Below are 25,235 nucleotides of genomic sequence, written 5' to 3'. Positions count from 1 at the left end.
AAAGCCATGAAAGGAGATGGCTGCAAGCTGACCTCTTCTCCTAGAAGTCATCAAGTGGCTACTCTGAGCTCCAAATCAGAAATGGGGAGGCTGTTTCTCTGAGCAGACAAAACCACCCCAGGGTACGGTCAGATTTCCAGGAAGTTTCAACACCTACTTAGGGTGTTCCTTTCCTTATCTGCCTCTAGCAGTCAGAGGTCATGTGGAACACCTTTTTTTCTTGGAGTGGAGCTGCAGATTGAAAAACTCCCTGCAGTAGATTGTGAGCAGGTTTCTGTTTTGACTTTCCAATTTCTATTGCTGAAGACTAAGTTTATTAGTAAAACGTTGGGCAACTCAGCAGTGGATTTTTAGGCTCTGACTGGGTGCCTGGAGCTGCATTTCTTTGAACTGTCTTTTAGAGGAACTGCAGCTGTATAAATGGATGAAGACTGTGGAAAGAAACTATAAATATGGCTTTATTAAGGTGGGTTTTTAAATCAAAGTGACTTTTTGAAAAATTTTAATGAACCTTAAAAACTATTTCCCAGTTCTTTCCAACAGCTTTGTTACTTTTCAGCAGTGTGGAGGGGAGGGTGATGTTATGGAGGGAACTGGGACTGTTGGGTGTATGGCAGTGCCTTTTCCATGAGGCTCTTTAACCTGGATTTGATAGACAGCTTAAGATGACTGGGGGCTGGCATGCCTCTTCAGCTGCTGATTTTCATGGTGCAAAATGCAGCTAGGGTTTACAGGGATGGGGTTGGGGTTGAGGAGAGAGGAATGTGTGGGCATTTGGAGACAGTTCCTCTTGCCCTGCAGCTTTGGTTTCAGTGGGAGCTGGTGGCTTGTGCTTTACCAGGAATGTGAGAAACTCACTCACTAGAGGTTTTCTTGCTGGAAGTTAATTGAAAACAATGATTTAGCACATTAAAAATGTGCTAACATAGCTCGATGATGGTTTAGTGCCTTACATTGCCCTGGTGTTCTTGTCACAGATGGTTTAGGCTCTCCTTGCCTAAATATGTGTGGCAGGTGTCTGAAATCCCCAGGCTAACTGATGCTTTGAGTTGGCCACCCTGGGGGTTAAACACGGGTTCAAAAAGCACCACTGAGCTCTTGTTTCCTCAGTGGCTGGGAGCTAATGGGACTGTAGAAGCAGCTAGGGCTTTGCAGCAGCAAAGACAACTTCCATTCCAGTTTAAACACAGCTCCATCTCTCCACATCTCCAGAGACTGGCTTCAGTGGAAACAAGAAAGGCTTGGACTGAAATAGAGCCACCAAGAGGGGCCAGGTGGAGGGCTATGGGTGGACAGGATAGCTGGAGAGGCATGGGTGCACACTGGAAAATCAGAGCTGAGCCACTGGCAGGTATGTCTGGCTTATTCTCTGCTGTGAGGGCATGCCTTTGAGGAGAACACTGGGCATGATTCTTCACTGGAGCCCAGGGCCATAGCATGAAGGCAATAATGCAGAAAGCTCCCCTGTAGTAGTCCAAAGAGTAAATATACCTGTGATGGAAGCAGTTTTCCTCAGCACAGACACAAGGGTATGTGCACATGTATACACATCTGTGTAAATGGATGTGTGAAAGTAAAGGCACTGGAGTGCATCATCCAGAGGTGGTCTGAGTTGGGATTTCCATTTGGTCTGAGTTGGGATTTCCATTTGGTCTGAGTTGGGATTTCCATTTGGTCTGAGTTGGGATTCCCATTCAGCAGAGCCTGACATGAAGGGGCTTTGTAGCAACCACCGTGTTCTGTTTCAGGAGGCAAAGGTGTTCCAGAATCACTGTGCTATCATGGTAAAAATGCCTGGTTTTGGCCCAGAGGTAACTAACTACCCCTTTTTTAATTCAAGTGTCACATTTTACCCGTTTGCAGTTTCCTGCTTGTGTGTTTTGGCTTTTGACCAGGACCTTGGGCTATATGTGCTCATCTGGTTTTGATAAAACATTGAACTTAGACAATACATCTTCTTGGACATTTCTTCCTGCTAGATTCAAGTGTGATACAAAGCACCCAGTGCTTGATCAGTAGCAGACACTGTTTTTATCAAGCATTGTTGGATGTTCATCAGCCATGAAAGGATTGTAGGGAGAACTTGCCACAGCACAGACCAGTACAGGTAGGTGCTTCCTCTCCTGAGCCCTTCCTTTAGCCACTTTAGCAACCCCCTTGACTATAAAATATGGTGCCCTTTTGTGGTGGGTTAGGCCACCTGCTTCTTTCAGAAGCCATCCCCACAGCCCCTCCTTCTGCACCAGAATCCAGCCACACAGAACTGCAACACCTTTTGAAGCCCATATTCAGGTACTGGGCTACAACATCTAAGTTCTCTGGCTGGTGTTCAGCTGTTGCTGCTTTTACCTTCTTAGTCTCCTAAGAGAGATGAAATGCTCATGAGATATTGAACAGTGGAAGATAATGACAGTAGCAACCTCATTAAAAACCATCTCTTCATCCCCCAACACTCAGGTAGCATTTAATGAACACAAGAATTTGCAATGCAGTAAGACTTTGGGTAAAAAGCTGAGGAAAATGAGTACTTCTCATGGTTTGCCCAAGGAGCCTGTGAACCCTCTGTCAGTGCAGTGAGTCTGTCAGGCTCCAGAATACACTTAACCAGCCCTAATACTGGAAAGGAAAGGATGTAGCACTTCTACATCAAGTAAAACATCCTTCTGAGGTTCACCTGTGTACCTGTGCATCCAGCACTGTTTGCACCAGTCATCAGGCTCCCCTTTGGAGATGAGATAGGAAGAGCAAGGGACAGGGCTGTCCCCAGAAGGGTGAGCAGCCCTGCCTGCTTTGCATGCCAGGCTTGGACTGTGGTGTACTTGTCCTGTGTTAGGGATCCTAAGTGAGCCTGGGATGGCTGTGCTGTCTGTCTGTCTGTGTGTCAGCACTGGCTGCCTTCCCTCCAGGCACCAGTGTAGTTCTGCCTGCCAGCACAGCACTGAGTGTGACCAATGTGGACACAACAAACTGCTGGGGGTTACCTGCTGCTTCTCTCAGGACAGCAGCCTGCCCACAGCCCCTCTGCCATGCTGTGTTTTCCATCCTGTCCTACCATAGGGTGTCCAGCTCAGAGCTCTCCTACAGCAGGAGGGGTTTGTATGTGGGAGTGAAACTCCCTGGAAGCTGCCCAATTAAGTTCTCTCTCCTGCTAGTGGAAAGCCCGTGTTGTGTGGGAGATAAAAGATGCTCAGACTCAGAGAATGCCATTGTCAGAGGTTTTAGCCTGACCTCAGGATCTGAGAGGTTTATTCAGCATGAGGGAGGCTGGGAGGTACCTTGTGGACCTCTTTGTTCCTACCTTTATCATCTCTTTCTGTCTCATCTCCCTTCTTTCATCCGGTGGACTGAGATGAAAGCTGTGTGCACCCTTCTGCAAGCTTCCTGACAGAGCCAGGTAAAATACCTCCTCCTTGTAGCACAAGTGGGGGTTGAGCCATTGAACCTATTCAGCAGGAGGGTTATGGTCCTGAAACTTTTCTGCTGTCCTGGCTCTGGGATTTATGGGAAAGGCTGGTAGAACTTAACATGCTGTTCAGTTTTCAGCAGATTTTGATCAATGTGGAATTGAATCTTGCAATCTCAAATGCTACACACCAGTAAATAAATGTGGTAGAATCCCATTTAATTGGTATGAGTTGCACCCCCTAAAATCCCCTAGGCTATTTGAACACGTTGCAAGCCAAAAAACCAGAGTGCTTTTCCTAATTTTCCAGCTGTTCAAATCCATCCTTGGATATTAAAAGGACAAACTCTTGTTACACGTTTCTCTATCTCAATCATATTGCTAGAATTATCAAAGATCCTGTTCTCAGTGTGCTGTAACTAACAAGTGTTTTCATCACACCTTAATGCTCAAGGCCAGAGGTAGCTCTCAAAGTAAGAACTGACTACAGTTTTCTTGGGGACACTGAAACACACAATATACTCACATTAGCTCTGTCTCCAGGTCCTGAAATGAGAAGGCAGCCAGCAGTGTTCATTAATGATACATATGATGAAGGAGGGATCCTTCCACTGATTATAATGAGATTTTAGTTTTGCTGGTACCATATATGTATGGAACAAGAAGAATTACAAGACAGAGGTTCCATCTTTGTGAAGTGTCACTCAGCTGAGCCATCTCTGCTTTGAAAGAAGTTGCTTTTACAGAAACCCCACAAAACCATTGTCAAGATGTATATGAAATACTGTTGTGTCCTAATAATAACTCCTAGCTGAAAAATCTTGGCATCCTACGGTTTAGGAAAGGGTTTTAAAATTCACCTTCAGTTTTTGGGCAACAGGCATAACATGTGGCTCTGTTTAGGAGCTATTTTTGTTAAAGCTTGACAATACAGGATGATAAAATACAGCTGCATTGTTTAAACTTTCAATTTAATTCCTGGTCTGTGTCCAAGTTGTTTCATCAATATGGCGCCATTCATTTCAAAACAAAGCTCTTGGAAGGGCCTCCAGTACCCCCCCATTGATCAAGAGGGTGTTAAAATGTGGAGCCTAATTATGTCCCTGGCCTGCTTGGAATTCCACAATTGGGTTTTTCTAACTGTCAAATCTGCAATCAGGGTAACTTGCCATGACAATTAGTCAGAGTTATTAGAGCGTTTGCTGCCAGGAAGTTGTAACTGATGGTGGTGGGTCACTTTTGAAGGCTCTGTAGGTGTCAAAGGCAACATGAATCATACAGAGTAGACATTTGACTGCACCGTTGTCTATACTTAACTGCACCCAACTGTCTACTACTGTTACAGTCATCCATCCTCCAGGGCTGAGCTGTTGCCACAGCCTCTGCTGCAGCTCCACAGATAGAATTAACTACTGGGGTCTGCCTTGGTGCAAAGTGGGACTTGGGAGGTTGTGATGTGTGAAATCTCATCCTCTGATGTTTTGCTCCTTTAGCTTGTAAGGGCTGGTACTCAACAGGCTGCAGGTGCTGCTGCTCTTGGTCAGTTATTGCTTTGAATCTTCCAAATGAGTCAAATGTAAATACTGGTGCAGGCAGTGTGGCTGAACAGTCAGTCTGAAGCCCCACAGTTCAGGCACCTCACCTCGGGGTGTGTCACGTTCAGCATGTGCTCAGCTGGAGATGTTTTCCCAGCCAGGATGTCCGTTGTGGTCTAGCTATAGAAAGGGCTAGCATCTCTGCAGCCATGTGCCTTAAGGAATTCATCTCCAGACAAATCATAAGTTGATTATTTTTGTATTGGGTTGTTTTTCAGCCATCCCTTTCTAATCTGGTGTGCTGCCCATCTCTGAGGTGCAGACACACTCATTCTAAAAGCAAAGGCAGCAACTTCTTAAACCAGATAAACTTAAGTAGCAGTGTTCCCTGGTGTCAGACTATCATCCCTGGTTTGAACCAGGAAGCCAGAGATGCCTTTTGCTTTTTAAGACAACCCTAGAACATCCCTGTGCCCACTGACCTGTATTTACCTGGATTGTTGTGTGATGGGTTTTGACAAAAGGATTTGGATCCAGGACCCAAGCTGTTCAAGCCCTAGTCCTGCAGAAAGTTTGTCCTGGAAGAAAGAGCGATTGTAATCAATTTTGTTTAATTAAATCAACCTAAACTAATTGTCAGCTAATAAAATAGTGCTGGTCAGCTCATAAAACAAAAATGAAGATTAAAAGAGTAGTTGCCATGAACAGGTGGTAACTCTGTTTCCAAGTTAGACCACATTACTCTCTGGCACAGGTTCTCTGAGAATACCTCATATTCTGAAGGGTTTTTTTTAAAAAATGTTTATGAAACTTATAAAATATAGGGCTCATTTTATAACCAATTTTGTATCTCACCTGCCAAGAGCAGTGGGGGTTGAGCCAGCACGAGGCGGATGCAGAGCTTTGGGCAGCTCTCCAGAAGTGGATTCCCCGTGCAGGGCTGTGGAATACATTTCTACCTTTGACTGGCCTTTCTCTTGCAGTTCATGTGATTTTAGCTTTTCCTTTCTTGTTGCTGTTACAGAAAAGACCTTGTAACCATTTTTTTGATGTCACTGATCTTGAGCTGGCACTGCTGCACAAAGGGAGCAGTTTCCCATGCCGCGCTGTGGATGCTGTTTAACTCTAGATGGATCCTGAGTTAGTAACAGGATCCCTCTGGGTTTGGCCCTGGGTATTTCTGTTGACTCTGCAGTTCTTGCAGAAGGCAGAAACCGTTTATCTAATTTTACCTGGAAGGGACTAAGCCAGAATCTTTATCTGCTCCTCAAAGTAGAAGCAGAACTTGCTGGTCTGTAGTTGCTGTTAATGGTGGGATCATGAAAGGAGATTTATTGCATTGTGGTTATTGTGTTGTTCAGTTAAGAGTGAAAAGCTCTGTGGTTCTGAGAATGTTGTTATGGCTTGCAGTTGGTTTGAATGCTCAGTAGTGACGGAAGACTTGTTGCAGCACCTGTGACCTGTATCTCACCTGTTTTCTGTGACCACCCATTCCCAGAAAGCTCATGCACTTGGTAGATGTCACGTTCTCAAGCCTGGTGAGGCACTGAAGGGCCAGGTAATTCTCTCTGACATCACCCCTCTCTCAGAGAGTGTGCTCACAGAACCACATGTTGCACTGGTACAGCTCTTTGGGCTTCTGGCTGCTGTGGGAATCTCTGTTAAGAGGGGATGCTTCAGGAGAACCCTCCCCATGCTTGTTTCAGCTCAGTTGCACAAGACAAACTTTGTATGGCCTTGTAGCCTCCAGGGGATCGACCTGGCTTGACTTTGTTGGCAGATCAGGTTGGCCAGATTTGCCCTTAGGGTTTTCAAAAGCAAAGCTCAGCTCTTGCTTCTCTGCGCCCCTCTTGCATCAGGTGTGCCCTTCCCTGACATGGAGGTTGGTATCTGTGGTCCAAGATAAGCAATTTCTGGGCTCTTTGAGACTTGCCTGTGAAGCATTCCTTGGGCTGGCAGGTGAGTGTGTACCCAGCTTTGCTCTGCCTCTAAGAAGACAAACAGAAGTTCTCCCAGCTGACTGTCTTGGGGAGGTGGGGAAGGTGCTACAGCTCCATCCCAGTCTTCACTTGCAATCCTGGGTCTGCTGTAGCAAAGTCAGGGAGCAGGCCCCTCTGAGTCAGAATTCCTTGAGGAAAGAGGGAATAAAATAAGGTTGGTGTCCATCCAGGTGTTCTCTTCATCCCCAGCAGTATGGAAAGAGCTGCTGGGAGTTGCACCAGCAGCTGTGTCTCTGTTTCTTTCCCCCCAAGGATAGGTTTGGGAGGAGGGTAACACTGACTGTGGGACTGGACTTGGCTTTAAAGCCTGGGAATATGAAAGCACCGATCCTCCAAAGAAATCTGTGTGGGTTTCAGTGGGTGTGTGAGGGTCTGAAGGGGCTCCAGGCCTTGTCCAGGTTTGCACTGGTGTAACTGCACCATCATCTCCCGCTCCTCCCAGTGATGATGAGTAGGAGGCCAGTACACAAGGCTGCTGCTCATCTCTCCAGGCATATGTGCAAAACCATCTAGGAGCCCAAACTAACAAAAACCATATTCAAAGCAATTATCTGACCTTGTTTGTGTTTTAACATGATGTTTGTAGCCCCTGGTACAACAGACACGCTTCTGTAAAAGCTTGTGGCAGTTGTTTGTACTTAGTCTCTTCAAGAAGCTTTTATGTGTGACTAATACAGCACTTCAGCGTGACAGGCATCCTCCAGTCCTGGGAGAAACTTGTGGTACAAAGACAGTGATTTCCTGGGCTTGTTTAGCATTTTCTTTCTCCTTTTTTACCCTCCCCTGCAAGAAAACACAGGTAGGGATTTGCTCAGTATGGTGCTTTGTGGTTCACAGACCTCAGGCTGGTTTTAAAGGGGAGTTGGAGTCGTGATCTCTGGTTATACAATTGGAAGTAGAAAAATCTTTATGGCCCAGGTGACAGGCACAGCTCTTGAGTTGGCTCTGGCAGAGCTGGGGCACATGCTCTCTGCAGTGTACCCCTGTTTTCTGAACTTTAGGAGATGCTGCTCTGCCCATACTGCTTCAGGCCTTTCCCCCTACTTTATCCCTTCTCACTGTCACAGTCTTGTATTTTGGCATATGCACCAGCCTCCAGAAAGGTGCTGAGTTGTTCTTCCCATGGCTCAGCCAAGACAACAGCAGCAGCTCTCCCTCTTTGAACCTGGGACCAGTTTTACCCTGTAACAAGCAACTGAGGTGACCACCATCACACACCCACCCCCCAATTCCCTCCCCAAAAAAAAAGCAGATAGAAAACCAGCCCAGAAACAACCCCAACCCCTTTTTCCACTCCACCAGAACGGATGGCTGCAGCCTGTTCCGTTCAGCAGGTGGTTCTGTGGTTGTATTTCTTGGAAGCACCATCTCAGTCGAGGCTTGGGGCTCTCTCAGCCTTGTTTCAGCACGCTGGGAGCGCGAGCGTCTCTGGTGCGTGCCTTGCCCTGGGTGGGAGCAGGGGAAGCGCTGGCAAGAGCCTAAAGGAGCTGAGCAGAGGCACTGTCATCCCTCCCCAAGCTCTGCTCTGCAAGCTGAGTGAACCTTCCCTGTGCTGAGCCGCTGCAGGGTGAGGGGCTGCCGGGTAACTGCCTTGTCTCCCCCCGCAGGTTCACCTGGCCGCCAGCACCGTTACTTTGCCAGCCAGGACCGTAAGTGGGCGACTCACACCACGGAGGAGCAGAGTCCGAGAGCGACGGGGGTGCAGTCCTGGGGGGGCTGAGGCAGCCAGGGATGGCCTTTGTTTGACTGGGGAGGGGGGAGGTATGCGGGAGGGGGTCTGTGAGTCTCTGCCTGCTCTTTGCCTCGGTTTCCCTCAAGCATCTGGAGGGCAGGAAAGGGCAGCTGAAATGCTTGGCTCCTCTCCTGCTCAGGGAACCGCCCAGCAGCCCCCTGTGAGCCCCCATGAGGGGATGGCGGGCTCTGCAGACCCCGGCTCTGTCCCGGGGTGGCTGTTGCACCCTCCTCCTCACAACTAAACTCTGTCCTGCTGTTTTCCTTGACCTGCTCCTGCTCCTCATCACGCTGTGGGGGGTGGTACATTGAGAAGAGCCAGGAGGGGGGTCAGTGTGATGAGGTGAGTGCTGCAGAGTGCTGGGAGGGAAGTGGCTGTGGCTCTGTTAGCAGTTGCAGGCTCCTGGGAGGACAGAGGTTCATCAGCCCTTGGCATCCCCCAGCCTGGTGCTGCCTCAGACCTGAGTATTCTTGTGACACTTGTGTTGTCTCTGCTCAGCCTCCCCTGAGAAAACCCAAAGTGTTTCAAAGGTTGAAAGTGAATGAGAGCTTGTGTGTTGCTTGCATGGACTGTTTGTCTCCAAGCTGATGGCCAGAGTGGCTGGGAAGTGCTCTGGTGAGTGTGCCAAAGCCCAACTAAGGTTTTAAATTTGCCTATATATCTCACATGATGGTTAATCAATAAGAAGCAGGAATTTATGTGGGAGCCTTTGTACCTGATGGCCATGGGCAGGTTTTGTGGAAAACAAAAATCATCTTTGGGACCTTTGAAGCAGCACATGTGCTGAGCAGACCAGTTTTTCCCAAGGGCTGCTCTTGTGAGGGCAGCAGCACGAAGAGCTCACGCTGATCTGCCTCTTTGCTGTCCTTGCTGTGCACACACCCAGCAGAACAATGCACACCCCATAGCCCAACACCTCCCATGAAACCTTAAATTAGGCTGAGCATCTTTCTGCCACACCTCTGTTGCAGATGTGCTCCATGCTCTAGCTGCAGTTCTCTCTCTCTTATCGTATTTACCCTCATATTGGAACTGCCATGTGCTAAATGACACATCAAGGACAACTGGGAAAGTACTGTGTCAGCAGGAATTAGATCCCAATCTTCTGAGGAATTATATCCCAATCTTCTGTAATCCTTATTGTTGGTTCTGCCACATCCAGCCTTGTTTCTGGATTGTCTTGTTAAAGTGTTGATGTGTTTCTTTGGTGTCTCTCCACTTTGTGCTTTGGTTTCTCCCTTGGTGGCTGTGCCCTATTCAACATCTGCCCTGTTCTGCATCTATCAAGGGCAGAATAGTCCTGGCAGAGAAGACAATATACTGAATGATTTGAAAATGCAGTTTACTCCATTGTGGACTTTTGGGCACCTTTAAGGTTTCATCTGGGTAAAATTTAAATGATGCCATTATTCTTCTGCTAACCTGACAACAGGGCTTAGAGTATATTGGCTGGTGTTTTATAGGTTTTGGGTTTCTTGAGGTGGTTTTTGACTGTGCAAAGAATCCTCCTTCTCAGCAATTTGGCTGAGGATTCCTCTAGTTGTCCTGTGTTTCCTTCTATGCTCTGCTCTTGGTTGTTTAGCTTCCAAATGATAGAGTGATTTTTTGGATGCAGGCTGAACTCTTTGGAAGCATGAAGGCAGAGGTGGATTGCCCCCAGTGTGGTCAGGACTTGCTCTCTGAGGTCCAGCGAGGGAACACGACTGTTCTGAGAAGAGCAGTGAAAGGTGCAGGAGGGATTCCACAACTTCCCTGGAGACTGGGTGACAAGGTGTGTGCAGTGTAGGGTGGCACCACACGAGACAGGCATTTGCTCTCCTCCATTTTAGAAGGAAACACACCAGATGAGTAGAGAACAGGTAGACTGAGGGCAGGACTGTGAAATCAGTTCCTTCCAACTGCAGCATTCACTAACTTTGATGTGGGCAGGACCAAGAGGGAATAACAGAGAGCTAAACTAGGTCTGGCTTAAGTCGCAGTAGGAACCTGGCTGCAGACACTTTTCTGTCTTTTCAAGCTAGAGAAGTTGAAATTTTTTTAACACAAGTTCCTGGATTGCTTGAATTGTGCTGTGAGCTTTTTCTGCCCCTTGGTGATCTGGATCCCAATACCTTGAAGTGTCATTCCAGGCATCTGGCTTACTGTCCTGGGCAAGGTGGGAGGGATAGTAATGGTTTGCTTACATACTGGAAGGGCTTCAGATGTGTGAGTTGCTGCTGTATTTCTAGAAGGTATAGAAAAGGCTGTCTGTTTTCTTCAGCACTGTGACGTTCCTTGTAGGCTCCTAGGCACTGTGGTACAGAGCATCAGCAGATGCTTCTGGCCACTTCTGACCCTACCCAAGGTGGGTGTCTCTGCCTGGTGTTTCTTATTGGCTGTTTCTAAGTCTTGAGCCTGTCAGAAACTTTAGTTTCAGGGACTAAGGTGGAATTTAAACTATCTGAATATAGTCCTTTGTGTCAAATCAAATGATTTGTTAAAGCAAGGCCAGATTTGTGGGGAGAATCAATCTTTTTTATTAGATCAACTGATGTGGAAAAAGCAGACAATCTTTCAGGCATATTAACCCCTCTTCTGGCCTGAGTTTGTGTTACAGGAACGGAGGGACCTGTCTTCCAGGTGGGGCTGTTCTTCAGGACAGGCATTCACACCAACTATCCCTCCACAGTCATGGTCTGAACACACACATGGGTGGCATTTTTGGGGCATGTTTGTCCACTTTGGGGTCGGGGGGGAGACTCGTCTCCCTGTGTTTGGACACTAGATGTTCCTACACAACAAATAATGGGCTCTGCTCTGCAGCTGACTCATTGTGCAAGTCTGGGGCTAATTACTGAATCCCTCCGTGCCTCCATTTCCATCTGTGAAGTGTCACAGATGCCCACCATTCATAAATCGCTTTCAGATTTCCAGATGAGGTGCTGGGTAAGTGTAGAATAGTGTTAGTTTATACATATTGTGCTAGAGTATAATACAAACCACATGCAACAGAAGAGCCTCACAGATGTGTCTCTTTCCACTGCAAAAGGCAAGGCCTGGGCTGATGATTTAGCACAGCACTAATTGGGCTAAAATAGGAGATTGCTTTTGTCCTGATGCAATTGTCACCATTCAAGTCCACATTTACCAACAGCTTTTGGAGACAGCCCAGCAATTTCCTGTTGAGGAAAACTGTAGCATCTTGGGCCTTGAAGCACAGCAAATTATAGCAAATGGCAAGGTTTTCATAGCATCCCCAGGCTGGCTGTCCTCACGCTTCTGGAAGGGGGCTGCTCCATTGTTTGTTTAGAATCTGCATGGTGCTTGGCCTGTGGCTGCACTTAGCACGTTTGGGCTGCCTCTTGGGCACACCCCAGTCTGAGAGCTGCGCTGTGTGATGGAGCCATCGCCACTGCTGGGCGTTGCATACCCAGGAACCCCCCCTTTTTGATAAGCAAGCTGTTCCCCTGGCTGCACGTGAAGGAGTGCCTGGCAGCTGTTCAGCATGAAGTCAGTTCTCAAAGGTTCAAGGATTTGTGGGCTGTGATGGTTTGGGATCGGGCAATTAACTGGAGTGGAGTGCTTCAGAGTGTCTTCCAGGCAGATTTCACAGGGGATGAACTTCAACAGTTAAGATACTTGATTTAAGTGCCTTCAAGTTTCCCAGTTGTGCTGCTGGACCTGAACACTTGCTGAGTATGAAACCTCGGAGCTCCTTTGATGGCAGGAGACTTATGGTTGTTCCTTCTGTCCCCATGCTTGTTTAGAAGTGCCATTGCTGTCCCTCTTGCCAGCAGCACCATGTGGCAACCAGCACTGGTGGCTGCACATCGAGCTCTGAAGCTATCCTCTAGCATTTTAATTTCAAAGCCCTGCTCTGAGCTTATTTGCCAGGGTAGTGTTGCCTGGTGCTCAGAAGTGATTATTGATGCTGAGCTGTTCTGAGAAGAAGGTGTGGAGTTGGAGGGGGTGAGGGTAGGGTCTGGAGGTGGCTCTGGAAATATCCAGTTCCCTCTCCCTGTACTGCAGACAAATTGCACCATTCTGCATCTGTCCGGTTTGGACTCCCCGACTGTTCTCCCTGTGCCTCATCAGTGCTCAGAGGGAGACTCAGAATTCACTGTCAAATCCTCCACAGCTGTAAGAGTAACACAATACTGGGGCTGAGTGCGTGGGGTGACAGGCGTGGGAGAGGAGCTTGGCTGACACCCAGCCTTACCCAAGGCTTGCCATGTTCCAGGAGGAGTCTCCCTGCACACTGTGCCTTCGGTCATGGGTCTAAACTTGCTATTTAGGGCAATTTTTTAGGAGAGTTTCAAGGTGGAGGCAGCTGGAACCTCAAACTAGAGAAGCTCCTCAAACTACCAGCAGCATGATGTCTCTTGCCAATGTTGTGTAGATACTGACAACTAAAGAAAGCACAAGTAGGCAAACTATGTACAGTGAGTAAGGGCTCAGTCCCACTAGAAAGTAAATGGATCCCCAGATTTGGAAGCATTTGTTGAGTTTGGTGCTGAGATAACTGGAAAACATTTTGATTATAGGCATCCTCAGGTTTTTCATCCTAAAGTGAGTTAGAGAAGTAGCCTGGAGTGGCTGTTTGGAAGGGTTAAAAATCTGAAGCTGAAGCATACCTGGCTAATGCCAAGGGGATATCTCTTTCACTGCTTTTCTGTTCATCCAGAAGTTAATAGGGAAATTGAAACAAACAAACAAAAAGATTTCATAAGTAAGGGATGTGCTGGGTCACCTGAAGTGTCTTTTGTCTCAGAGATCAAAATCACTGCTGCAGAGCAATGTGGAAGGGATTCCTTCCTGCTGCTCACATCTCTAAGGACCATTGCAAGGCTCAGAGGGATTTATATAAAGGCCAGCAAGGGTTAATTAGCAGAATTAGTCCGAGTAATGATCCTCATGAGACTGACTATCTTGTAGCTTTGGACTGTTTCATTCCAGTTCTCAAGTGCTGGGGACAGACACGAGACTTGTGTGGGGCAGTGGGGTGTTGACAAGGGCTGTGGGGTGCTGTGCAGGGCCCCAGAGGAGTGAAGCCTGGGACACTGGGCAACTTGCCATGGGCTGGACCCAAAGCTGAACTCTGGGGAATGAAAGCTTTGCAGGAGTGCCCCTGGCACTTACAATGATAATACTAGGTAGTGTTTGGATGTTCAGGGAGCCAAATTCTTCTGGATTCAGACTGTACTTTTCAGTTGCTTAAACTGTTTTCCTTGTTGGTCTTTCAGCTAACGTTTTGTCTTGGCTAAAGGAAGCCAGTGCTAAATGCTCTGGGTGAGGAGACACTAGTGCTTGACTGAAGTTCCTAAAAGTAACGTGTTTATGAGTTACAGGGACTTTGTGGAGAGAGAAGGGGTCTAACCCTAGAAAGTGTCTGTAGTCCTTACAGGCTGAAGTGGAGTAAAACTCAAAGCAGGGGTAGAATTTAATGCCAGAAATTGAAACTGGGAACAAGATGCATATTTAGTTATACAATGGTTCACTTTGGATGCAGTTCACTAAAGAAACCTCAGTTGTCTGGCTCTGGAGTGTCTTTCTGAAAGACATGCTCCAGTTAAACTTATGGTGTTTGGCTCAAGACTGTGAGAGATTCTCTGACCTGTGATACACAGGTGCAGGACCAATATTACAGGAGTCTCTCCAGACTTCCTGGTGAGCCTCAACCCAAATGTTTCCTTTTGTCCTGTCTGCTTCCTTATTTCACGTTACATTATGCCACATTTTGCCTGTGTTTTCCCCCTGATTGCTCCTCCCAGCAGGGAAAAACAGTCCTTTCTGTAAGGGATGCAAGATCATCTTGGTTGGAGATGAACTTTGAAGCACAGAGGGGTTCCCATGCATACTTGGGCTGGGATTAAGAGTTAGCCTGGTCCCATCAAGTATCATTCCATGTTCCTGGAGTGATAAAGTGTGTGGTGCAATGATGGTGGGTATTGGATGCAGGAATGAGCCGTGGTGAGGACTGGACCAGCTATTAGGAGGAGAACATTTCTCCCAGGAAGGAGCCCAAGCCCTGTGGGCTCTGTGGGAGGGTTGTGCTGTACAGTATCAGAGGTACTGAGCACTTGCAGTACCACCAGCATCACTTGGGAGCACCAAGCTCAGCAGCTCCATAAACCACAAAGCTTTAACAAACTCATGCTGGGTAGGCAAAACCTTTATTATTGGAGTCATTTCAGTCTTCAGGCAACTAGGCAGGGCTCTGTTGGTAAAATCTCCCTCATATTTGTAGAAATTATAGATAAGACATTCCTAGCAAACCCCATTGCATCAAAACCCAGCCGTTCCCTGCTGAACGTACTGGGAGAGATGAAGATGGATTGAACATGGATCTCTCAGCTCCTGGCTGCCTGTGAATAGATGGTCATGATCTAATTCCATGTGCTAACAGAGCACAGGCTGAACCAGAAAAATAGATCTCTGGCACTGTGAGAGAGCACAAATCCCCAGGCTGAGAGCAATTATGTGTAAAATTAGTTAGTGGTGTGGGAGTGTGCATGTGTGAAATCTTAAATACAACAACACGAGTGATGTGAGCTGGTTGAGAACAGACCTGGGTGAGTAACAGAGGGGTTTTTTGGGTCCATTTGCCAAACCAAAGAATTGGAAAGAAAAATTATTTGGGAGAAACTGAACTGGAAATTTTTAGGGCTTTCACACAATGTAATGACTAAAACATGGGTTTGGATTGACCAAAATTATTTAATTTGACCCTGTGAAAATATTTTTTTAAAAACCTCGAGAAAAATATTAAAATTTTAAAAACTTCACCCATTTTTTTTCACTTAAAACTGTACCCAATTTTATGTGTGCTCCCAAAAAGTAATCATTACTCCAAAAGTGCCTTTTGGGGCAAGCTTGCTTTGCACTCAGTTTTGCTCAGGTCTGTTCTTACAGACACTTCAAAATCACAGAGCATCGTGATCATGGAAAAGTCTTTATTGCTTATTCAGGGAGGGGAGAAGCCTTTTCTGTTTCAGAAGGTAGAAGGAAGTAGAGATGAAAATGAGGTAGGAATGTTTTACAAGCAGAAAAAGATCAGATAGCAGTTCTCATAAGAAGCTAAACTTGAGCTGCTTTTTAGAGATAGCCAGTAAAGTTAAGGGGAAGGGTCATTATAATGGAGATGTAAGAGAAAGGGATTACAAATGGGGAAATTTTGGCAGTGATCTCCTAGCAGAGATGGTGAATTATCTGTAATGATGGTAAAAAGTCAAACAGATTTCCTGGGTGTTCTGTTTCATGTTGGTAGGCAGCCTCATCACTCACCATTTACAAGTGAGGATCAAACTTTTCTTCCTGTAAAATCCTGATGTGAAAACTGTGGGAGAGAACAAACCCTTTGGTTGATGAGACCATCTTTAGGTTTCTCTGAGCCTCCAGTTCCTTATCTGTGAGATGCTTTAATTCTGCTCAGTCACACTGAGTGGAAATGCTGTGGGGCTTGGTCAGTGCTGGTTTTGAACTGTGTGTTGAAAGTGAGTAGCCTGTGGGCTTTGGTATTTACTGGATTCTGAAAGGGGGCACAAAGAAAGATGCTCTCTGCCCGTCCTCCCTCCTTCCTTGTTTGCTGGTGGGTGAGACCCAGCCTTGCTCAGCTGTCTCTGTGCTGCTGAAGGAGAAAGGTGGTGGTGTAAGGTTGGTGGTGTCTTCTGCACACATCCAGCATGCTCAGGTTAGAGCAGGCAATGTTTGCAGTGCAGCAGGGAAACAGATTTCCCCTGCAGCTGAACTCACTGATGTGTTGGGGAGGGACCAGATGAGCTTTTCTTTCTCCTGTTGGGTGCCTTTCTAATTTGGCATTCCCTCTTTGCAGGGCTGCTGGGAGACACCCTGGCACTCCAGGGTTTCCCCTTTGCCAGAAGGTGAAAGTTTGCTGTGTATGCAACAAAGAAATATCATGATGGTAAACTGAGAGACTCCTGCCTCTGAGTCTTAATGATCTGAGAGGCAAAACCCCAGAGAGCTTCTTACAGATAAACAGCCCTTCCTCCAGCTAGCTGGGTGCTGTGCCGTGGCCAGGACACAGGGTGTGTGGGTAGGAGCCCATCCCTCCCACAGCTCTCCAGACCTTTGGTTCTCCTTTGCTCTGCAGACCAGGAGGCTACTGGGCAACACAAGCATTCCTCCTCTCCACGGTTGCTGTCAGCCCTTTGCCTTTCATGCTCTCAAGCCCTGTTACAGAGACATGACTGATTCTAAACAAGTACAATTAATAAAGTCTATCTAGCCAACATCTGACTCTCATTAGGTGGAACGTGTTGAAAAAACAGATCCCAGGTTGGCTGTGATTTATGGCTTGGGCCTGCTATCCCTCACAAGCACTGGCGAAAGCTTTTGCAAAGGGCCAGAACATAAACTACTTAGGGAAGCTCAGAATCCCTGTAAAAAGGCTGAAAGGGTCAAGTCAGACAGATTAAAGCGAGGTGGAGATGCAAACCCAGGCTGGCTGTCCCCTGCTCGGGGCCACCTAGGCAGGCACAGACCTGTGTTCTTATTTCCATGGTGGAATTTGACTTGGAATTTCTTCTGTGCGGTGCCTCAAAGTGTCACTCATGGTTTGGGGTTGTTTTTTGTGGTTATTTTGGGGGGGTTTGGTTTGGTTTTTGGCTAAGGTATGTGTATGTGTGTGGCACCAAGCAGATGGAGGGGTCAGTGTGGTGGTTTAGTGTGCCAGTGTCCAAATACCACATCTCTGATGTGTAAATGTTGCTCAGAGAATTAACAGTAGAAGGTAGCTGTGCTTCCTACTTCTCTTGGGAGTTTTGAGCTTCACCCTTTTCTCTCTGCAAAGAAATGTGGTTGCCTGGAGTAGTTTAGCTGACTTTGCTTGGGCTCTTCCAGGTTAGTTCAGAGACTACTCTGAACTCGTCCTGGAGAAAGGTGTCTACTAATGGAGTAAAGCTGGTGGTGGTCTGCCCTGGAAAGACACATTTTTCTTCAGTCTGGACCTACTCAAGCTGTGTGGTACTGATCTGTAAGACAGCGTGGTGCATGGAGACCTGCTCCATGGGGTCCTGACTGCGTGGTTAAAGCTCTTATGTTGTGTTTCATGGAGATGCTGTTGCGTTCCTGGTGCTGCAAGTGTGGCTGCTGGCATGGCCTTGGCACGGCTCTGGTTTGTTCCTGGGGATAACAGAGTTTGTCCTCTCTGTGCATGTCTGCTTCTGCAAAGTACAAGGGAAGTGGTGGGCTTTATTAGATGAAAGCAGAAGAGCTGCCAGGCAGGTTTTATCACAGAAATCAAACATATTCATTTATTTCTCTGTGCATATGTACCATTCAGTCATTTTTCATCCTCTGACCTGGGGTCCTTTACAGAAGAAGCATTATGGATGTAAGGAAAGCAAGGCTCAGAGGAGGAAAGAGCATTGTTTGGAGCCCCAGGCAGGTTGAAGCATGAGCTGCAAATGCGATTCTTATGTCCTGAAACCTGACTGTGCTACGCCCCATTGCACTGCAAGGTTGAAGTTTCTTGTAATGGCAAAATATGGTCTTGAAAAAACTGGCTGCAAAGGTTTTATTTGTTTAAACAAAGGCTTTGTGATTCCAGAATTCTCTCCCCTTTCATATGCTATAAACCACCCCCTCTGCCTCCCCTCTGAAATATGAATTTTGGAGTAATCCATCAAGAAAAAGAGAGACAGAGCCTTGATCCCTTGACTTGGGTTGAGCTACGCAATTTATATCTACTGAGCATCTGGCTGCAGGGAAACCAAAAGCCCTTTTAATATTCTGCAGAGACCCTGGGTATACAAATGAGCATGGGCTGTCAGAGCTGAGAAATAGGGCAGAGATGCCAAGAGGTTTCTTTGCCATTTTGCACAAAACTCTGACCTGCAGTGAAAGTTGGTCTGGTTTTTTTAACTCCCCCCAGTGCCACTGTGATAACTGTGCTGAAATCAAGCCCCCCTGGTATCGAGCTGTTATCACACCTTTCTTGTCTCAACCCAGGGCTTTGCAGACTTGTGGGGCTTTCAGACTGGAGCAGAAACCCTACAAACCCTGCTTGAGCCCTGCAAAGAGGGAATGTCAAATTAGAAAGGCACCCAAGTCATTCCCTCCCTGCTGTATGTCACACGTTGAAGGAGTAAATCTGGAGCAGAAGGCACAGCCCTACAGCCCAGAGCCCATCTGCAGAGCTGCTGTGCTGGAGGTGCTGGCTCAGCCTGGCATTGGAGATGGGTCAAACGCAACAGCTGTTGGGGTGGGGTGAAGCTGGTACAGGAAACTTGCTTTTTCCAGCATGGTGAGTCTACCCCATCTCTGATATCACAGAATCTCAGGGGTTGGAAGGGACCTGGAGAGCTCCTGGGGTCCAACCCCCTGCCAAAGCAGCTCCCCAGCTCATATTGCACAGGGCGGCGTCCAGACGGGGCTGGAATCTCTCCAGAGATGGAGACTCCACACCCCCTGGGCAGCCTGTCCCAGGGCTCCCTCACCCTCACTGGGGAAAAGTTCCTCCTGTGCTCCAACTTGCAGCCATTGCCCCTTGTCCTGTCCCCACAGACACTGAGAAGGGGCTGCCCATTCCCCCTGCATCCCATCCTTCAGATACTGATAAACATTAACCAGGTCCCCCCTTAGTCTTCTCTCCAGGCTTAGAGACTTGCCTTTCCCTTGGTTGCATTTCTTTACCCGTGCAGTCGTGGGGGGACTGGGAGGGAGGGAGAGGTGTGCTGGGACAGTAACAGCGAGACATTATGGAGACAGACTGGGTGTCACATGATATGCTGGTACGGGCTCATGTTCGTTATCTCAATTATTTATCCTCCCTGCTGGAACGCTTCTCAAACAAATCCTACCATGTGTTTTGAGGTTGGGCTTCACAGAGTGAAATCACAACTCCTTTCTCAGAGTTTAGCTGGAAAAATACAAATCTGCCAACTAGGAATATGAGGGAAATAAACTGTGGTTCTGTGTAGCAGCAAGTGATGGATTTCTGCAGATATGGAAAGCGTCTGCTCTGGAGTTCCAGGTCAGAGACTGTGTATGTTTGCCCCAATGTTACATTCATTGCATGTAAAATAATGATGTGAGATTCTCAAGCTCGTTTTAATAAAGCAGATTGCTTTCACCCTAATCAGAAAACCCAACTTCACAGTCCCAGACCTTGGAACCACCAGCCATGAGGATTAGACACTAAATATTCCAGTGCACAGCCGTCAGGGAAGGTATTTATTAGCTTGATTTGTCACCACCGTTCTCAGTCTCTTTCTGCAAGGACAGATACCGACCCCAGACCTTGAAGCAGCCTGGTCCCCGCTGCATGGTGAGCCAGCTTTGAGTGTAGGTTCTGTAACTGCAGTACTGAGCATTCATCTCTGTGTTTGGAAGCATTGCCTGTCTGTTGGTTAGCTGAATAAATGTCACAAGTCCTTGTTGGGAAGATGGCTTCTCTTAGGAAGATGATCTTTTGCATTAGGATCTCTGCTTTCTGTCTTTTGGGTCCAGGCTGAGTACTTTGGTGTGAAACTGGGTTCCCAGGCACTTCGCGAAGGAAAGGGTCAGAGTTGAAGTCCAACTTGAGCTGAAGTATAGTTCTCTTTCTGACCTGGACTGTACTTTGCATGTTTCAGCAGACATCACTGATGAGGAGATGATATTAGTACAAATCTCATCATGGCAGTGGAACTGCTGCTTCCTCCTCCCTTCTGTCACATTGTTTGTTTAAATTGAAACTTGTGTGCTGTGAAAGCACCTGGGAAGGCTCTTTGAGACGCTCTTCAAGAGTAGAGAGAGCTGCTGGGCTGGTGCTGTTCATACATTGTCCAGCAGAGATGGTGAGAGTATCCTCCCCTGGGAGCTGTTTGCTTCACCCCTGTGCAGAGGGGTACTACAAGCCCTTTTTTGTAGCTGAGCTCTCTAAAGAGAGCTTAAAGGATTAATCCATCTCAAAGTGTGCACAGAGATGGTTTTCAGACAGTTCAAGTCAGTCTCTCCAAACCTATGGGAGTTATTAAAACCTGCAAGCCAGCAGAAGGGAGACTAGGACTCCATATTTTATTTGCTCTGTAACACATCTGGTACGCCTGTTGGCTCTTGGGATCTCTGGATTTATTCAGCCTTATCTCTCTATGGGGATGAGCAAGATCAAAAGCATGAAGCTGGTTATATGCAGGACGTAATTCCCTGTTTTACACACCACAAACAGATCCAGACCAAACAAGCCTCACCCATTTCCTCCCTGTGGGACAATGCCCTTATGGCACTTGCATGTTCATGGGCCAATTCAAGCTAAAAAATTATTGCAGAGACTAAAAACAAACAAATGTTGGTTGCTGCTGGGTAGAAGAATGTCCATGTCTCTCCTGATGCCTGAGGAAATCCCTCCATCCAAGTGTTCCTGAGCCATCAGGTGCTTTGTCTGCAAAGGGATGGGTATGGTGAGGGGGAAGGTGCACAGCTCCTCACACAGGATCAATGAGAGAATTTCTTGGGAAGGTTTATACAACGGGTGATGGGTTGCTGTTAGCATTCAGGCAGTCTTCTTAGGCTGTAAATCACTAATGTGGAACAGCCAAGCTTCCTGGCCCTCCGAGCCATGTGTTAAAGTCTTTGCATGGCTGAGAGCCATTGGTACATACCATGTGCTTCATAAAACTGAGAAGTGTTTGTGGATGAAGATTGGAGGGATTCCTTGGGGCTCCTTGTGCAAAAGGGGACAAAGCTTGTTAGGGGGGGACAGCCAAGTTCCAGATGTCAGGGTGATGTCTCATCAGGCCAAAACTCACTTTCACCCATTTCACACTGGGTAGGCACTGTGTTGACACTGGGTTCACTCAACAACCCCTGCACTACAACAACCCCCTGAACTACACCTGAATGGGCTATTAAGGGGCTCAAGAATTACAGGTCAACCTCCCCGGCCCCATGGAAAAACCAGGATTCAATACTTCTTCCAGGGTCAGTCTATGAAAACTGGCTCTGGCCCTTAAGGGTCTGGGTTCCTTAACCAGAAAGAACCCCTTTTCTGGTTCCTTAAGGAACCCAGAAGCACAGAGATGCATTTGTCCTCTGTGGTACACGAGATGGCAGTGATTCATGACCAGAATATGGATGGTTTATTCTCTGAAATACTTTCTGCTGCAAGTCATTTTCCCTTTTTAAAAACTGCTGTGCTTCAGAAGTCATGATAGGTGAGTGCTCCAGTCTGGAAAGCTTCTCTGAGAGCTGGGAATGGGCAGTTCAACACTGCTGCAAAGCGCTGGGAAAGTGCCTTGTTGATTAAATCTATGTTCAGGGCTTTATCCTCCTTCACTCACTTCAGAATTGCTGAAATGAAAAGAGAGGCAAAGCAGCAGGCCTTCTGTTTAGATAAGTGATGTCCTTTCTATCAAGTAATCAGTTTAAACTGCACTCAGAGCCCATTATGTTAGTGTTTGTTCTTGGTGAGGCATCCTGTCAGGACCCCTTTGGTGGCTGCTGACTGTCTGTTGCTTCTACACAGCAAAGTGAGATGGAATCCACTTTGTGCTTCAGCTCCTGTCAGCATCAGCCCTGGGGTTTGTCTGGGGTTTTCTTGCTGTCACTGAGACAGATGAGTTGCTGTGGGAGCAGTAACAGGCCCTGGGAGCCCAGGGATGGAGCAGTACTCCACAGGGATGGGCATTTCATATATTTGTTGCCTTCCCTGGTGTTTGACTGGGATGTAGTGTAGGAGAGGGTACAGAACAGAGCTCGTGGAGGTGTGGTTGTGCAGCCTGATGCCCACTGAGGTGGGAGCACGTGCCACTCCAGCTTGTACCAGTGACAGAACATGTGCCTCTGATGGTGCCAACAGGTCATGTTGGTTGGCACCACCAAAAGTCTTAAAACTGATTCCTTCTTCATCTACCTTCTGTCTCCTGGGAACTTGGTTTCCCCCTGCCCTGTTAGACATCCCAGACAAGGGTCGTGGAACCTGGTCACGGCTGCTGAGCTGCGCAGGGGGTGTGAAGACTTATTTTCCCCCCATAACTGATCTTGAATCACTTTTCTCTGTGCCTTGGCTCACAAAAGGATCAGGGTCTACAGACTAAAAGCCATAGATGAAAATGCAACGTTTTACATATTTTTGCCTTGTTCTTTCTAGAGTGCATGAACTGCACGAGGCTGGCGGATATGACTGAGCGGCTGAACACGCTCGAGGCCAAGGTAAGGACCTGCCTTTATTCTTCTCTTTGGCAAAAATTCCCAAGAGTTGCTGCTAAAAGATGTTGAGCTGCCAGCCCTGGTGAGACAAGGTGTCTGTCCTTCCATCCCCAGTGAGGAACACACTGTGGTGGTGGGTTTGGCCCAGAAAAAGGCGACACTTGAGCATCACTCCTTCCACCTCCCATGCAGCTGCATCTCTACCTCCTTTCTTCCTTGTGACTGCTCAGCTCAGCTACTCTGAAACAATGCATAGACCTGAGAAATAACATGCTCTGTGTGTTGCCTTCGTGCTTCTGGCTGTGTTTGCCTGTTAGGAGCCTGTCCCAAACCACATCCACCTTGTTGCTGGCTGGCTGACTCTAGGGATGGGCTCACTGGCTGCTCTGCAGTGATGCATTTGGGCTGTGCGTGCTGCTGTCCCAAGTGTGCAGCTGCTAATATGTAATTAAAAAGCTCATTGCTCCTGACTGGAACACATTGGCTTAGGTTTTGCTTTAGAAACAGAGGGCAGACAGAGCTGTGTGAAAAGTCTCTTGCTTTCAGCTGGCTGGTAACGTGGGGATGCAGAGCAGCTCAGGAAAGCAGCAGGCTGTGATTCTGGTGTCTCTCGCTGTAAGTGCTGGTAGAAACCTTACCAACATCCAGCACAAAGCAGAGGAGTGACAGTGAGTAGTTTTCTAAGCTCAGCTGCCCCTTAGCCTGCTCTTTGAGTGCTCTCCAGTTCTGCCTTTTTTAGCTCTTTTCTGAAAGATGTGAGGCTGTCATGCATAGTCCAGTGCAGACAAAAATGTTACGGGGAAGCCTTCATGTTGTGGTTGGTTTTATTTGCAAATTGGTTTAGTTTCTATCCCCTGCAACTCAGAGAAATTGTTCCAGTCTCACAACAAAGCAGCTGAGTCAGTCATTCCCCTTGGATCTGTGGTCCTTCCTGAGACAGCCCAGTCCTGCTGTTGGATAAAGCGCTTCAGGCCCTTTAAGGCATTGTGCTGCTTATTGCTCATTAACTGATGGTTATCAATGACATAAAAGAATTTGGGAAGAAACTTTAGTGGAGGGAGGCAGTGGATGTGGGGCGGTTTTGAGGCCAGTGCATGATATTTTAGCGTTTGGGAATTGTCTGTGCTGAAATGGAGTGAGCAATGTTGTCTGGAACTTCCTCAAAGCCTTCGCGGTTGTATTTCACTACAGGAAAATGAAGGGGGGGGGGGGGGGGAAGAAATTCTGGGGAGCAGAAGTGGTCAAGTGAAAACAACTGTTGTAGTACAAAGGACAGAGATGGGCTGGATCGTTTTTCTGAGCAGCAGGGCCTGGCAGGTGGGTGTTCTTTGGCAGCGAGGAGCTGGAGGCGTTTGGAGAGGAGAGAGGGGCTGGTGGCTGACCTCTGCATGTGCAGTCCTGCTTCCAAGTAAGACACTGGACTGTGAGAGACATAAATCAGTCCTCCTGTGCTCAGCCTGGAGCCAGCTGTACCTTCCTTCACTTTCCAGCACCTTCTGTGTTTGCCTCACCAGAACATGACAAGCAAACCCTGTCCTGACACCAGGGCCTGTGCTCTGCTGGCTTGTGCTGCTCAGCCCTTGTGTCGGGTGACAAAGCATAAGGGGCTGATGGCAACCTCAGCCAGGCCCTGCCAGGACTTGGTGAAGGAGGAAGGCCCTACCTACCCCAGGGGATTTTGGTACTGCCTCAGTCCCAGCCATAGTCAAGACCACACCGACTCCTCTCTGTGTTCCTGAGAGTGGGGCTTTGGGTAAACTTGATTCTTGTCAGCCCTCACTCTTGGGCACAGTGGGTAGGGACTGACTTAGTGCTGCAGTGGAGCATTTGTGTGGTTGCTTTAATGGGTTTCCTTCTGATTTTACAATGCTCCCACAGAGACCCAGGTCAGGAGCAAAGCTCCTCAAAGGGTTTACATTTACAAAGGGAAATGAGTTATTTCTATTGTGAAGTACTAAAGACTGTGTCTCTGCAAGGCTGCCCAGCTCTGCCCAGCAATGTCATCATCAATATTTTGACTCCTACATTGTTTGAAAAGCTGTGGGTGCTGTGCAAAACTCACCTGCAGCAATAAATGGAGAGTGAAGCAACATTACGTGAGGGCTGGTGCTATTCACAAGAGAAATGTGCCAATTCACCCTTTTCTCAAGGTTAATTAAAGTTCAGTTTGATCTGTGTAGCAGTGTGATGACCTCAGTTGTTGCCATTCAGTAACAGGTAGTGCTGTGAAAAAGATGCTTGAATCAGGTCAGTAGTATCTCCTTCCTGCTCTTGATTTTGGTGAAAGTTCCCTGTTTTGCTGGATGAACTGAATCTGAAAGTGTCTCTTTTCAGACTGTCTCCTTGTAATGTCTTATTTCATCACAACAGGCTGGTGCTGTTCAGAGGAAGACAGGAGTGGTGGGATGGGCACACCCCTTAGCAGTGTTGGAGACTGA

At 47.4% G+C, this 25,235-nt stretch overlaps 1 protein-coding gene across 1 annotated transcript in view; it reads left to right on the top strand.

The window, feature by feature from the left end:
* The window catches only part of COL26A1 (collagen type XXVI alpha 1 chain), a gene marked incomplete at both ends in the record, with an annotated part of 151,092 nt that overhangs the window by 93,395 nt on the left and 32,462 nt on the right, over positions 1–25,235 (top strand). The window contains 2 exons of the mRNA XM_084273057.1: positions 8,546–8,587; positions 22,739–22,800. Of these exons, the coding sequence (XP_084129183.1) occupies positions 8,546–8,587; positions 22,739–22,800 (104 nt within the window). The remainder of the gene's footprint in view (positions 1–8,545; positions 8,588–22,738; positions 22,801–25,235) is intronic.

This window comes from Gallinula chloropus (genome assembly GCF_964237585.1).
Source record: "Gallinula chloropus genome assembly, chromosome: 19".
Taxonomy (NCBI): Eukaryota; Metazoa; Chordata; class Aves; order Gruiformes; family Rallidae; genus Gallinula; species Gallinula chloropus.
Note: the sequence above shows the minus strand (reverse complement) of the source record. Positions and strands in the feature narration are given on the sequence as shown.